Source organism: Nelumbo lutea, chromosome 6, assembly GCF_056320005.1.
Source record: "Nelumbo lutea isolate HS-2025 chromosome 6, American lotus-T2T, whole genome shotgun sequence".
NCBI classification, from domain to species: domain Eukaryota; kingdom Viridiplantae; phylum Streptophyta; class Magnoliopsida; order Proteales; family Nelumbonaceae; genus Nelumbo; species Nelumbo lutea.
Genome location: NC_142689.1, coordinates 22,060,381 through 22,075,459, shown reverse-complemented (window position 1 = coordinate 22,075,459; position 15,079 = coordinate 22,060,381). Strand labels below are relative to the sequence as shown.

At 37.9% G+C, this 15,079-nt stretch overlaps 1 protein-coding gene across 3 annotated transcripts in view; it reads right to left on the bottom strand.

The window, feature by feature from the left end:
• Positions 1 to 15,079, bottom strand: part of LOC148847886 (BEACH domain-containing protein C2-like) — a 117,878-nt gene that overhangs the window by 40,877 nt on the left and 61,922 nt on the right. For all 3 annotated transcript variants that reach the window (XM_088949672.1, XM_088949671.1, XM_088949673.1), the window contains exons 13-14: positions 12,667 to 12,751; positions 947 to 1,141 (exon numbers count right to left, since the gene is read on the bottom strand). In XM_088949672.1, the coding sequence (XP_088805798.1) occupies positions 947 to 1,141; positions 12,667 to 12,751 (280 nt within the window). The remainder of the gene's footprint in view (positions 1 to 946; positions 1,142 to 12,666; positions 12,752 to 15,079) is intronic.

Below are 15,079 nucleotides of genomic sequence, written 5' to 3'. Positions count from 1 at the left end.
GTGCTTGTTTGGTAACTACAACTCTAGACCTAGAGGATTTCATTTAACCAGACTTTGCTTTATGTGCAAAAGGATTGAACAGGTTGTGATGCACATTGTAAGGTTGCAGACTTCATATGGCCATTCTTCTTCCAGACTTCCACTTGTTCAGATGCCCACTTTTCTGACCCAGTCAACATGAGAATTTTTTTCATCTCAGCCTACCATATCTGCTGGGAAGAAAGCAAAATACATTTGGAGCATAGTTCCATTTGCAATTGTTTGGAATATTTGGTGGGAGAGAGACAATGATTTTTGTGAGAAAACATTGAAACAGCAGAACAACTGTTGCTAATATTTGTTCATTAATGATGGAGTAGCTAATTATACATCCTCAGTTTGGAGACTTGAATTGTTTTTATTCTGGAGATGTTTCTGGTCAACTTTAGACCTTGTAAATTGTTGGGCATATAGATTCCTTTCTAGTTATTGTTATTTATGTTTCTTACTTGAGTGAAAGAGAATAGAAAGGGGTATAGGATATCATTGGCAATTCTGTTTTGCCACTTGCTGGAGTTGTTGGAGTTATTGATGTAATATTGCAACATTTCAAAAGATCAATGTAAATAGAAGTTTGGCCAATTAGGAGTATATTTTTCTCTCCATCCGCCACTCTTCTCTTCTTTTGTGTGACTGTTCTCTCTTCTTTTTTTCCCTCTTTTCTTTCTTCTACATTTGCACTAATCAGGCCTTGTTCATAAGTACAGACGATTAATGGTGATAATGTTATTTACTTCTTCTATTTCTTCTTTCTTTGGTGAAACCTCTTCACCTATTCTTGTAGCATTATTTTTCTCAACTTTTTTTGATATATAGCATTGTTTTTCTCAATTAATGAATTTCATTATTATTATCATAAAAAACAATGTATACAGTCATATATATAAGAGACTTGATGGTAAATAACCTCAAGAGGCAATGCATCTGCAGCCAAGGCACGATCATCAACAATGAGGGGATTTAGGCCATCTAAGGAAGTAATTTCATGAATTCCCGCCAAAAGTGGGCGCCACCGCCTCAGAATGGCAACAAACGGAGGTAAAATAGCTTCTAGGTACTGTTTGCGAAGAGGTCTCCTATCCCTGCCAACTGCATGCCAAACCTGCAGCATACAAGTCAAGATGACTAGAAGAAAAGGATAAATAAACAAATAAATATAACAAAGTAGAAGAGAAAAATCAAATACCCAACATTCACAATGTAATTTAAGGGCCAATATAAGGGGGCAATGGTAGGAAAACAATCTGGAAACAAGCCCATTACCCAAAAACCCAGAGCCAAAATTTTCAGTGTCAGTGGAAATAGCAACTAATCAATTATCTAAAATTTGATTGTTTAATTCTTTAAAAATTTGCAACATTTTCAGAATATAGGATAGAAATACTTCAAACAATGAACCATTGGAAACATTGCATACAGTATGTAATGGTCAATATGTCAGAGTATATGAGATATAGTAACATGTTTCTTATAAAGTACAATTTAAAATGTAAAGCTCCAAAAAACAAATAGATTTTTTTATGGCAAATGATAATGCATTAAAGGTAAAAAGTATAGATAGAAGTATATGGGAAGAAAAATAAAAGAAGTGGCCTATGACAAAAAATAACAACCCTGCAACTCAGCCCCCTAGACATCAGCCGCCAAACAAAAGAATAAAAGAACCATGTGGCCAAGATAAACATCAACCATGAACCAACTACCCAAAAAGATATATGAAAATCCAACTACTACTAAGACCAATTCTACAACCCAATTCACTTCTTTCCTCCCCTGCCTCCTATCTCTTTGCCTATATCATTCCTACAAGCAATCATCTGTAGTTTCCTTCTGCCTCACTCCAAGGTTTCATCATATCTTATCATGTACTTCTTTGTAAGTGCAATCCTTTTTTATATAAAACGAGAAGAAAATTTATTAAAGACAAAGGTTACAGTCAGAATAAAGGAAATGAATAGAGGATATCAACTGAAATGCACAAAACCAACTGTTAAAATCTCCAACCCTACTCATTCCACTTAAAATAACATTTTATATAACATTTTCCTTTATAAACTTCTTCTGTTCCCTACCTAATGCAGATAAAGAAGCAAGGAAAGAATCCAGGAGAAATAAATCAGTTTTTCAATTTGTACACCAATTTTAGAGTTATTGAGTAATATTAGAATTTTCAAGTTTTTTTGATTTATTTACCAGTTGCAAGTGTCTTAAGAAAAGGGTTTTAAGATTTTCTATAAATTCACTGTTATTTCGAAATTACTATTTATGGTAACCTTCGGACTTACTATTTATTGTAATTTCCATAATTACTAATTATAGTAAATCATGATTTATTAATTTTACTAATTTTGGGTTTCTCTACATTTAGTTAGTTTTAGCAGGATTAGTAATTGTTGCAATGTGCATCATTAGTAGCAAAGGGGCAGTTTTGTCTTTTCATCTGCTATTATGCATTTATGCCACCCTAAAAAAATAAGAGTGGGGGCATAGTAGTAAATTTGTCCTCTAAATCTGACATAAAGAACTTGATTAGAGTACAAAAGAATGAGAGAGAAAGAGGAATACAGCAGAATAGAAGAAGATGGAGAAGAGGAAGAAGAAGGGAGTTCGATAATCTCCTCTCCCCCTCACTAATTCTTTTAACTAGGTTAATTACAAGTCTGCCCTTAAGTGAGCGGCCAGCTAAGCAAGAACTTATAAAAGAAGTTAACAGGCCCATTAACATACAAAATAAATAGCATACTACTTAAACAAAAAACAAATACTATGGCCAATTTGGCCCAGTCTCTCTACACTCCCCCTCAAGTTGAGCATAGATGTCAATCATGCCTAGCTTGCTTATATAGTGTGTTAGCTTCCCTTTTGGAACACCTTTGATCAAAGCATTAGCCAACTGCTCTTCTAAAGAAATAAATGGCAAGCAAACTTCCCCTGAAGCAACTCTCTCCCGTATAAAATGTCTATCAACCTCTATGTGCTTAGTTTTGTCATGTTGAACAGGATTACGTGCAATATTGATAGCTGCCTGGTTGTCATAGTAGAGCATCATTGGCTTTTCATAGTCAATACCCAACTCTTCCAAAAGTAATCTCAGCCACAGTAATTCTGACACTCCATGTGCCATTGCCCTGTACTCAGCTTCAGCTGAGGATTTGGCTACTACAGATTGTTTCTTACTCCTCCATGAGACAATGTTCCCTGCCACCAAAGTACAATATCCTGAGGTGATCTCCTATCATCAATACATCCAGCCCAGTCAACATCAGTGTATGCCTCTAGCTTCGTGTTTCCATGGCAAATAGAATACCTTTCCCTGGAGTGCCTTTCAAATAACACAAAACTCTTTTTGCTGCTGCTAAATGTGTATCTCTGGAAGATAGCATAAACTGACTGATAACACTACATAGGAAATAACTGGCTGAGTCATGCAGAGATAATAACAACTTCCCGAGAAGTCTCTGAAACACACCTCTATTAGACAACAGTTCACCATCTATAACAAAGAGCTTATGATTGAAGTCTATAGGGGTGGAAGTCGGTTTAGCACCAAGTTTACCAGTCTCTGCAAGGAGGTCAAGAACATACTTGCATTGAGAAATGAAGATACCATCCTTAGATCTAACAACTTCAATTCCCAAGAAATATCTGAGATCCCCCAAATTCTTGATCTCAAATTCATTAAAGTTAAGAAATCTTTTGAGCTTAATCACTTCCTAGGTGTCATTACCCATAACCACAATGTCACCAACATAAACAATCAGAAAAGTCATCAAAGAGTTACTTCTTTTTAGAAACAAAGTATGGTCAGATTGAGTTTGTGTATAACCGAAAGAGACAAGGGCAGCTATGAATCTCTCAAACCAGGCTCAAAGAGATTGTTTGAGACCATAAATGGATTTTTTAGTTTACACACCTTCCCTTGCATTTCCTTTCCATACACCCCTAGAAGCAAAGACATATAGACCTCTTCATGTAGGTCTCCATTCAAGAAGGAATTTTTAACATCAAATTGGTGGAGGAGCCAATCAAAAGTAGCAACCAGAGACAACAAAACTCGAACAGAAGTCGTCTTAGCCACAGGAGAAAATGTCTCAAGGTTATCAATACCATACATTTGAGTGTAGCCTTTAGTAACCAATCTAGCCTTAAACCTCTCAATAGTGCCATCAGAGTGATACTTAATAGTGAACACCCATTTACAACCCACTGGTTTATTCCCTTCAGAAAAATCCACAATATTCCAGGTATGGTTCTTATACAAAGCATCTAGTTTAGTCATCATAGCATCCTTCCATTTAAGTTTGGACAAGGCTTTTGGTACAAACCTAGGAATCACATGGGTAGAAACAGAGGCAAGAAAAGAGTAATAGGTAGGGAATAGAAGGCTATAGGACAGGTGTTTAGAGATGCAATGTGTTGTATGCTTCTGCTTGCCTTTACGAAGGGCAATAGGAAGGTCAAGGCCTAGGAATGTAGCAAAAAGGTCAAATGAGGGCTTAAGGAGTGGAAACAACGTGCCCATGCCTGAATCTTTGTCTTTGGTACCACCTTTGGATAATGGGATGTGAGGGAAAAATAGAAGGATGAGCTAGAGGAGGAGGAGCAGAAGTATGAGAGGTAGACCCAATGGAAGAAGAAGCAACGGAGGAAGATGGCTCAACAAAAGACTCCAAAGGAACTAGAAGAGGAATAGTTGGGGACTAGCAAATGGCTCCTCAGAATGCTTCCCCTCAGGAGAAACACCAAAGAAAGGAGTAAACTCAACACATGTGACATCCATAGAGACAAAGCAGGTGCCCACGAACCGGATCAAAACAACAATATCCCTCATGTGTGGAGGCATATCGTAAGAAGATGCACTTATGTGCCTTAGGCTCAAATTTATGTCTCTGATGATTATGAACATATACATACCAGGTGCACAAAATCTCAGAGAGGAAGAGAAAAGAGATCCTCATTCGAAAAGAGAAGGCTAAATGGGGTTTTGAAATCCAGAGCCCAAGAAGGCATACAGTTAATCAAATATGTGGCTGTAAGAAACAACATCACCCCAAAATTTAATAGGAGCATGTGATGCAAACAAGAGGCATCTAACAACCTCAACTACATGGCAGTTCTTCCTTTCTAGCACTCCATTTTGTTGTGGAGTGTAGGAACAAGAACTCTGATGAATAACCCTAAAGGTCTCAAAGAATGATGAAGGGTTCTTCTCAAAATATTCTTTAGCATTATCAAAGCGGAATATTTTGATCCAGGTGTTAAACTGAGTAAGAATAAGTTCATGAAACTTATTCACGATAGTTGGTACTTCATCCCAGGATTTCATGAGGTAAATCCAAGTATAACGAGAATAATCATCAATAAAGAGGATAAAATACTTGTAACCCCCCATAGTAGGCAAATGATATGACCCCCACACATTAGAGTGCACAATATGAAAAGGTGAAATAGATCTTTTATTGCTTATTGAATAAGATTGTCTACAATGCTTTGCAAACTCACATGACTCACAATGAAGACACGATAAAGACATTCCCTTAAATAAATCAGGAAACAAATGACTCAAAGCAGAAAAAGGTATATGACCAAACTGTAAATGACATAACTCTATCGATAGACTCTGACAAAACAAACTCCAAGGCTACTCCATTAGGTGGTCCAAGACTCCTATCAGGTGTGTCTAGCAAGTATATTATATTCGCCTCATTGCAACTCCCAATCGTCCTCTAAGATTTTAGGTCCTGAAAAACACAATGGGAAGAAAAAATAGTTATGCTATAGTTCATGGATTTAGTCAAGCTACTAGCAGATAAAAGGTTGGTAATAAACTTGGGGACATGAAGAACAGAGGATAAGACAAGGGTGTTAGAGGCCTTGATATCCCCTTTTCTAGAGATGGGAGAAAGAGACCCATCAACAAGGGATATCTTCTCTCTACCAAAGAAGAACTTATATGAACAAAGAGGTTAGATGAATTGATCATATGGTCTGATGCACCAGAATCAATAATCCAAGGGATTTTATGATTACCTACAGTAGCATGATTTGCAAAAGCACGAGTACCTGAGTGAGCAAATGCAGATGATGAGGTGTTGCCGGAAGGGTTGGATGTTGAGACAGTGGTTTCCAAGTGATTCAATATCCTCCCATACTTTTCAAACTCTGCCTTTACTTCTACCAGCTACTCCATAGCTGATTTTTCTTCACTTTCCCTATTCCTTCCTTCGATCACTATGGCAACATTAGCATTGTTAGGATTTCCAGTCTAACTATTCTTCTTAAAATTGTTGTTATTGTTGTTATTTCGAAACCTGTCCAGGAGAAGATTTGGATGAAGGTTCCAACAGGTGTCCTTAGTATGCCTTGATTTCTTGCAGTATTCACATATCACTTCTTTCTTCTTATTCAGACCCTTTGGCTTTATTCCAACATGTGCAAAGTGTTCTGTAGGTGGACCCTGTAACTGTACTTACCGTCTGCTTTCTTCACTGTTTACCATAGCATTTGTCTAAGCAAGAGTGACTTCATCCTTAGCGAAAATATTTTGCCTAGTAATGTCGAACTCAAGGTTGAGTCTTATAAGAAACTTAAACACCCTGTTTCGTTCTACCAGTTTCCTAAAAGTCTCTGTATTCTTAGTACTCTCCCACAGCACTATCTCCATAACATCAATTTCCTGTCATAGTGACTTCAACATGTAGTAAACCGCTACACTTTTCTCCACTTGTCTCAGACTGTTCACATCACTCTTCAACTTAAAGGCTCTAGCAACATTCAACTTGTGAATATGTTTCCGTAACACTGTCCCAAATCTCCTTGGCAGAAGACATCTAGAGGTAGTGTTGACTTATATGGGGCTGCATTGAGTTGACCAACCATTCGATAACTGTGTAGTTCTCCTGCATCCATTTCTCAAATGCTGGGTCTATCTCTACTGGTTTCACCACCCTAGTTTACCTCGAGGTGTAAATAGGGACATGCCGCCCACGGCTCAGCACGGCCTGGCTCGACTTTGGACAAGCCTGGCACGGCCCAGCACGATGACACGCGGGCCGTGCCAAGTCGGGCACAATCGTGTGGGCCGTGCTAGGCCTGGGGTTTTAGGTCCGTGAGCCGAGCTGGCAAAGCACGACCAATAAGGCCGTGCCGCCCGTGGCCCACATGCCAGCACGGCCCTACACAAGCCATATATATTATTTATATATTTTTATATATTTTTATATATATAATATATTATATATTATATAAATTATAATTATATAATAGCATAGTATATAATATATTAATAAAATAAACAATTGTTTTCAATTTTATTATACTATTTTATTAAATTATTGAATATATAAGCAATTGTGTACATAAAAATTCATATAAAATTAAAATTTTAAGTTTTTTTTTAATTTTTTTAAATAAATAGCTTTGGCACGATCCATGGCCCGACCTGGCCTAAGGCTTGGCCCACGGGCCAGCCTGGCCCATAGCACAACACGGGCCCTGCACGGGCTTGGGCAGTGGGCCATGCCAGGCCACCCCCCCAAGTTATTCTAGGGGAGGGTGGCACGGGCTGTTTTACACCTCTATTTACCTCTACTACAGACATAAATCTGTATAGATTGTGCCTAGGCTAGATAATCAGTTCCATCTATCTTAATTGTGGTCACTCCAATCAAAAGGGAATCTACCGGACCAACCGCAAATACCGGCATATGCTTCAATTCACTTCCAGATTGATCCATTGATCAAATGAAAATCAAAAACTAGTTTTTAGTCTTTATAAACCTGAGGTCAATACAGTACCCGAAGACTGGAAAACTAGGGTTTCATTGCACTCGAATGTCGACGAGGAGAGAAGAGAATAGCCACTCCTACAAGAGCTTCCCAACCTCCTTTAAGTCTCAACCGCACACTTTTGGGGATCAAAATACACCTCCCAAGCCATGAGCACCACACCCAAATCTTCTCCTTGACCTGTAACTTGAAAGCTCTCTAGTCGGCTAGGGTTTGGAGAAGAAAAAAATATAGATTCACTTCTTGGCAATTTACGGCCAGATTCCAACTCTCCAAACCCTCTACCAACTAGGCAAATGGTCCTTTGATTTATTAGGAACTTATCTCTCCATACGCACTCCTAATTGAAGGGTGTGTGGGAAAAGAGAAAAGGGAAAACCTGCTCTAATACTAAGTAAATCTGTTCTCCAAATCTGATATAAAAAACTTGGTTAAAGTAGAAAAGAATGAGAGAGAAAGAGGAATACAGAAGAATAGAAGAAGATGGAGAAGAAGAAGAGGAAGAAGAAGGGAGTTCGATAATCTCCTCCCCTCACTAATTCTTTTATTTATCTTCATTAACTAGGTTAATTACAAGTCTGCCTCTAAGTGGGCGGCCAGCTAAGCAAGAACTTAAAAGAACTTATAAAAGAGGTTAACAGGCCCATTAACATAGAAAATAAATAGCATACAACTTAAACATAAAACAGATACTAGAACCCATTCGGCCCAATCTCTCTACATTGCCAAACCCACTGAGATTTTTTTCTCCTATACTTTCTTCTTGTCTCTTCTCTCTCTCCTTTCACTTTCTATAGCTTTTCAGACCTGATTTCATGGTATTAGAACACTTTTTATTTGATAATAAAAGAAAACTTCCATTAAAAGAAGAAAAAAAGAATACAAAGGAAGGTGACTGGCAGTTTCCTGAGAGAAGAAAGAAACAAACTTCAACTTCAAACTACAAAGCAACCCCCCCCCCTTCAAAAAGGAACCAAAACACCCATCACGAAACAAAGTAAACATATGCCAAAACAAACATCCCATCCTTAACAACACAAGACATGAAAAAACCTACAACGAACTACATAATTGAACAAACTCTTTGGAAACTTATTTAGGAATCTCTTTATTTCTCCTGCAAACATTCTTCAATTTCTTCACCTGTGAAACCTGGATTGTTCCAAGGGTTTTCTGATAGTTGAACTTACAGCATCAGGCTCCTTCAAACCCCACAGTTCCTTTGGATTATCATTGATCCTTTCCAGCTCTACGACCACATTTCTCTCAAACAACTGATCCAGCATTACCACTCCCTCTCCTCCACACCCAGTTCCAACTCCTTTAAACAAACTTAGCATTTTTTTTATCTACATCTCCACCCCCTTGACTGAAGCTTCCTCTTGTAATCGCCATGTTCTGTATCTTCCGGTTCTTTTATATATTTTTGGCAACATCTTCATCCTTCTCATCCATTCCCATTCTCTGAAACTTCTCCCTGTTCTCCGGTTGCTTCAAGACACTCCCTTTCCCTCTACACTCTCAATTACACTTCCACCACCTACTCCTTCCCCCCCTCCCTTTCGTCTTCTCCAACCCCCTCTAACTGCATAGTTGCAACCTCTCTTTCCTTCTCCATCCCCTTCCTCCTCATCCCCCTCCTCTTAAGGATTCAGGAAGCTTACGCCTCTTACGTTCTGAACTACACCTCACACCTCTAGGTGGTGGAACATGTTGCGTCACACCTCCGTGTTTTAAAACATTGGTGGATTAAAGAGATCAATCAAGTCATGGCTTCTCTCCACCATCCAACCAGCTTTGAGGAAAAACTTTATGCGGGCAGACACAATAAGAAAGATTTGGGAGCAAGCTAGAGTATATCAATTAAAAGCAGAATCTTCAACTTGTAAGCAAGTAGAAAAGAGCCCATCTGCTTACTTTTCTACCCCCACGTCAATGTGGAAGGAACTTGACCATTACCATCAAACCAGCTAATCGTACCAACCTATCTCATTGAAGAATCACAATCGGGTAAAGCAGACAACTACAACTTAAACTCATGATAAATATACCATTGCTTATACCAAATTCTGACTCCTGGTATGATAGTAAGCTGATCTAAAGTGGAGTTCCTCCTTTTCAAGAACAACCTTGAGCATATAGATCTGTGTCACTCACCTCCAGATACAAAGTTTCAAGGGTGGAATAAATACAATTCCCCCAAATAAGAACCTCATGGAATTAAACAGAAACTCCAATCAGTGTTGTAATGTTGTTATAGTCCATCCTGAAAAACCTCCCACAGTGTTGCTATTTGCCAATCTCAACAGAAGTACACCCGCACTAAATGTGTAGGGGAGCACTGAAAATACTCAACCAGCAATTCACATAGGTTGAAACTTAATACCCCTGATTAAAGCTCCACCTTCCAAGATGAAAATACTCAACCAACAATTCACGTAGGTCAAAACTTAACACTTCTAATCTGGAGGATTTGAACACCATCTTCCTTAGAGTGGAAGACAAACAAGAAAAGGCTATTGCAAAAATTATGCAGCATCATTTTAGGTTGACACCAAGACCCAGCTACAACCCAATTTCTCAATTTGCTCAGCCTCTAGGTTTAAATTGTTGAATCTTCCCACAAGTTAGTGGTGTAAAATTGTTTGTCATTAGGTTACTTCCATCTTAAGAAGCTTCACCCTGTTCAACTTACCCACTACTAAGACTGATGCCTCCCTTCTTTTTTTTTTATGAATGATAATAAATTTATTAATTCAAAAGCAGATTTGGAGTGAGTTCATACAACATCCCAGGGAGAGGCGCGAGCTGCAGCCCCTCCTTGAATCTTATAAGTAAACTAGGAAAGAAAAGCAAGAATCGCAACTGAGCCCAAAACAATTCTTCCCTATTTACCCCTTGCTTAGCTAACACATCTGGCAAAGTATTTTCTGATCTCCCCACCCACTGTACAGTGACCAACATATTCCTTGTCAACCAACTAAATTTCTTCATTTCATTCTTGTAACGCCACATAGCCTCTTCAGGATTTTTCAACCAACCCACCACCACTTTGGAATCCCCCTCGATTGTTAGGTGTTGTACCCCCAGCTGGTTTGCAAATTGCACCCCTTGTACGGCAGCTAAAAGTTCTGCCTTGATGGAGTCCCCAATTCCCAAGGGACCTGAGTAGAGCAACAAAATCTCTCCCTTCTCATTTCTCAAAGCACCCCCCATTCCGGATAATCCTAGATTACCCATGCTACTTCCATCAAAGTTCAACTTCAGTGAGCCTTCGGATGGATGAGACCAGCTTGTAATTAATTTGTCCTTTAGAGATGAACACCTCGCTACTGTTGACCAATTTCTCCAAAGGTCATTAAAGGAGAATTGATGAAAGATTTCCAAGGTCTTCAGCCAAGGTATTGCCCTATTTAACACACAGTCTTTCAATTCCTGACTACTCCTTTCCTTTTCTTGAAAAATTCTAAAATTCCTTTCTTCCCAAAGAGTCCAAATCAAGGCAGCACGAGCACATCTCCACATAATTCCCCCTATTGTTGTAGGACAATAAAAGGTAGAATGGTTGAAAAGCATGTGAACTTCTGTTGGTAGACTCCAACTGCTCCCAAACAACGAAAGTAGTCAAGCCCAAAGATCTGCAGAAAAGGGACAAGATATTAATAGGTGGTAACAATCCTCACCATGAGCTCTACAGAGGATACACCAAATAGGAGATATACAGAGGAAAGGTCTTCTCTTTTGTAGGTTATCTAGAGTGTTTACTTTCCCATGGAATACTTCCCAACAAAACGCCATAATTTTTTTGGGAACTAGCTTGCACCAAATTTCTTTTGACGGAAAGGGTTGGTGAGTAGAAAGTTGAGAGATGGACTTGAAGAAAGAAGCACAAGTGAAGGTTCCTAATGTTACAACTTCTTTCATCACTCCAATTCCAATATGTCAATTATATATCCAGCTCCATTATCAAGAATGAGGCATTATATTAAAATTTATAACAAATAAAAAGATGTACACAAATAGTATATGAACAATGGAACAATAAAGAAATCTAGATGTCAAAATCTATTTACTTTTTTATAAGAAAAGATGACATATTTCAATAAAAATAAAGGAAAGATGTACATGAGAAGATGTACAAGGGCCTTGGCAGCAAAAAAAACAAAAAAACAAAAGTCAAAAGCCAACTAATTAATTGGCATAGTATTTGCACTGCATAAACTGTCCCTACCCAACCCAGATTTAGCTAAGAAGTCATTTAGCTAAGAAGTCAGCTGCTAGATTCATTTTTCTTGAGATCCATTTGAAGGTGATTCCAAATTGGTTGTTGGATGGCTAAAAGAACCAGAGACGGAAGCCTGGCCGTACAGGGGGACTTTGAGAAGATTTAAGTGGCTGACTTCAAATATTTCAGTCACAATTCAATGGGAAAGAAGATCAGCAAATGGGCTGGCAGACCTCCTAGCTAAACAAGGAGTACACAGGAATCAGCTCTTTTGGGCTCAATTATAAGCTTTATGATGTAGTTTGGAGGCTGCACCTCACGCCTCTTAGTGGGGAATTGTATGATGTATACTTGGTTCTTTAATTAATAAAATTACCATTATCATTATCTATCAAAAAAATCTCTTGAATTTCTTGCAAAAAGCAGAGATAAAAGCAAAAACACATAAAATAAATCTAGTGGATGAAAGCTAGGTCTTGAGTTGGTAGCATGGAGCTACTAATTTTTTTCTTCAGTAATTGAGACTTGCAGATGCACACATGAGGAAAAGATACTCCCCTATGTTAGGAATATTTGGAAATGTACCAACTTTTAAAACCATAAGTGAAACTGACCTCAGAATAAAGAATACAAGATGCAACCAACACCCTCTGCCTCTTAGACTCTGAAATTGGCATGTTCAAAATAGATGAAAGCACACTGTACAACATAAACCCAAAATCAATTTCATCTGCACATAATGAAACATGGAACTAACAGTCACAGAAAAAAATGAAGAGCCCCTACAAAACTGCTGAAAACATGTACTGGTATGCATCCCTAGGATGAATGTCATATGGCTTGTAACCATTCCATTAAGAGGGAAAAGTCAATAATCTCAAGAATTTAATCACCAAAAAAGTCACTAAGAAAAATAGCCAATGCAAGGCCAAAATAGCATGGAGCTAGAATTGCTTAATGTAGCTACTGCACCAAGGCTTGTAGCTTCTTTTCTTTTCCTTTTTTTTCAATAGTTAAAACCAAGTGATAATAGGATATGGATTCCATCACAAATATAAATTAATAAATTTCCAATCTAAAGAGCTTTATTAGCAAAAGAATAAACAAATAAAATTCCAAGAGCTATGCAATATATAGCAAAGCCACAACATGAGCCAGCTTGGCAACCACAAAGCAAAACAAGGGTAGTTCAACAAAAAAACTGAACCAAGTCTGCCAAAAGAAACAACAATTGTTTTGGGGAGGCCAAAAGAAAAGGGATTTTTAGGGTGCTCAATGCAATATCAGAGAACTCAAACAAGGATTAGCTGATGCAAACAGAGATTTTTGGAGGTATATTTTCCAGGAGCCAAATAACCTGCTATTGAAACCACAAGAGAGGGTGAAGTGGTATGACAGGATGATGCCATGCAAGCTCCAACTGAGAGTTACCAATTGTAAGGTTGTGTGTGGTCATGATGCAGATGGTTTTTATCAATCTTAGACCAAATTTTAGAAGAATTCTAAGAGAAAAATGGAGAGGACCATGTTCATGTTAACAGTCCAACTTGTGGACAGAAATCTCAGACTTAATTTCTTCTGATCCAACCATTTGATTAGCACGAAATTTGGATATATCCTCACAAATTTGGATCAACAGGCACGATCCAGAATCATCTGATCATATTTTGTTTGAAGGGCTACCTCTTTTTATCCTCTCAACTTAATTTGGCAAGAAACCATTTTGAATCTTTTCAAATCCTTCAGCTTCCAAGTCAATTTCTATAAGTGAAGAAATAAACCAGGAAAATTTTCAGAGCATTTTAATTATAGTAATAGTGCCAAAGTTAGGAATCATCTCTTACACCCAGCCAGCCTATAAAACACATACATATTGACATACTGAATCTATAAAATATAACTAAATACTAAAAGATGATATAAATTATATAAACTGTAAATACAAGATCTATCCAGTGAAAAATATTAACTAAATATTTGTGGCCTATCCAACAGGATTGCATGTCCAATTGATGCAGAACCAGAAAGAGCCCCTGCATTTCAGGCCTAGTGGCCAAGTGTGGGCCACCAGCTGCACGCCCTTTCCCTATGCTAAGTTTAGCATGGCACAGCAAACTGCCATCCCCTCAACCTGCCTACTTAGGTTATAACTTTATTTGTAATAAATAAAAAAGAAAATATTATTAATAAAAGAAAAGAGTACATTAGCAAGGATGATGATGAGTCACCACAAATTTATTGTCAATTTAAACTGTTATGAAACACATATAAACATGGCAGCCTTAAAGAAATAAGGTCTGTTCAAGCATATAACCATCACAAGTGCTCCAATAGTACAGTAACATAGTTGTGGTTGCTTTACAATGCTTTTAAGGTTACTGTACCTTGTACAATCAAAGTAGCACAGAGAAAGAGAGAGAGAGGGAGAAAATAGAATGGGCAATTAACTAGAAAGGGTTTCCAAGAAGTGAAAATCATCAGAATTGTGTTTCAGCATTGATGAGTTGTTATTCTGCACCAAGTTCACTTTAATCATAATTCAGGGATGAACCCCCACCCCCCTCTAAGACAGTTCTCTGGACACTAAAAGTTAGACGATAGGGAGCTCAAATCCTCTAGGCCATTGACCAAAGTAACTACTATGGTCCTATTAATACCATATAAAGAATGCATATATATACACACACATATATATGAGGTATTTTATCAACACAACCGTCCTGCAAGGGAACTTCAGTAAACATATCATACACAAAGAGATTACTCTGTAATTTCAGGTAACTTCCTAGTTACATGATATGACCAGAATAGTTACTATAAGTAATGGTCTAAGACAGTCAGGACTTGTCCATGTGTAGTTTATTTACTGAATTGCTTGCCCTTCTTCAAGGACTCCAAATGGACAAGTTATCCAACTACTCCAACTTGATGGTCGAAGTGACTGCCAGGTTGTATTATCCTGGTTTTATTCCTTAACACAAGTCACTTGGACACCAAGACATCTTGTAAGAGAGTCAAAGATTTTAG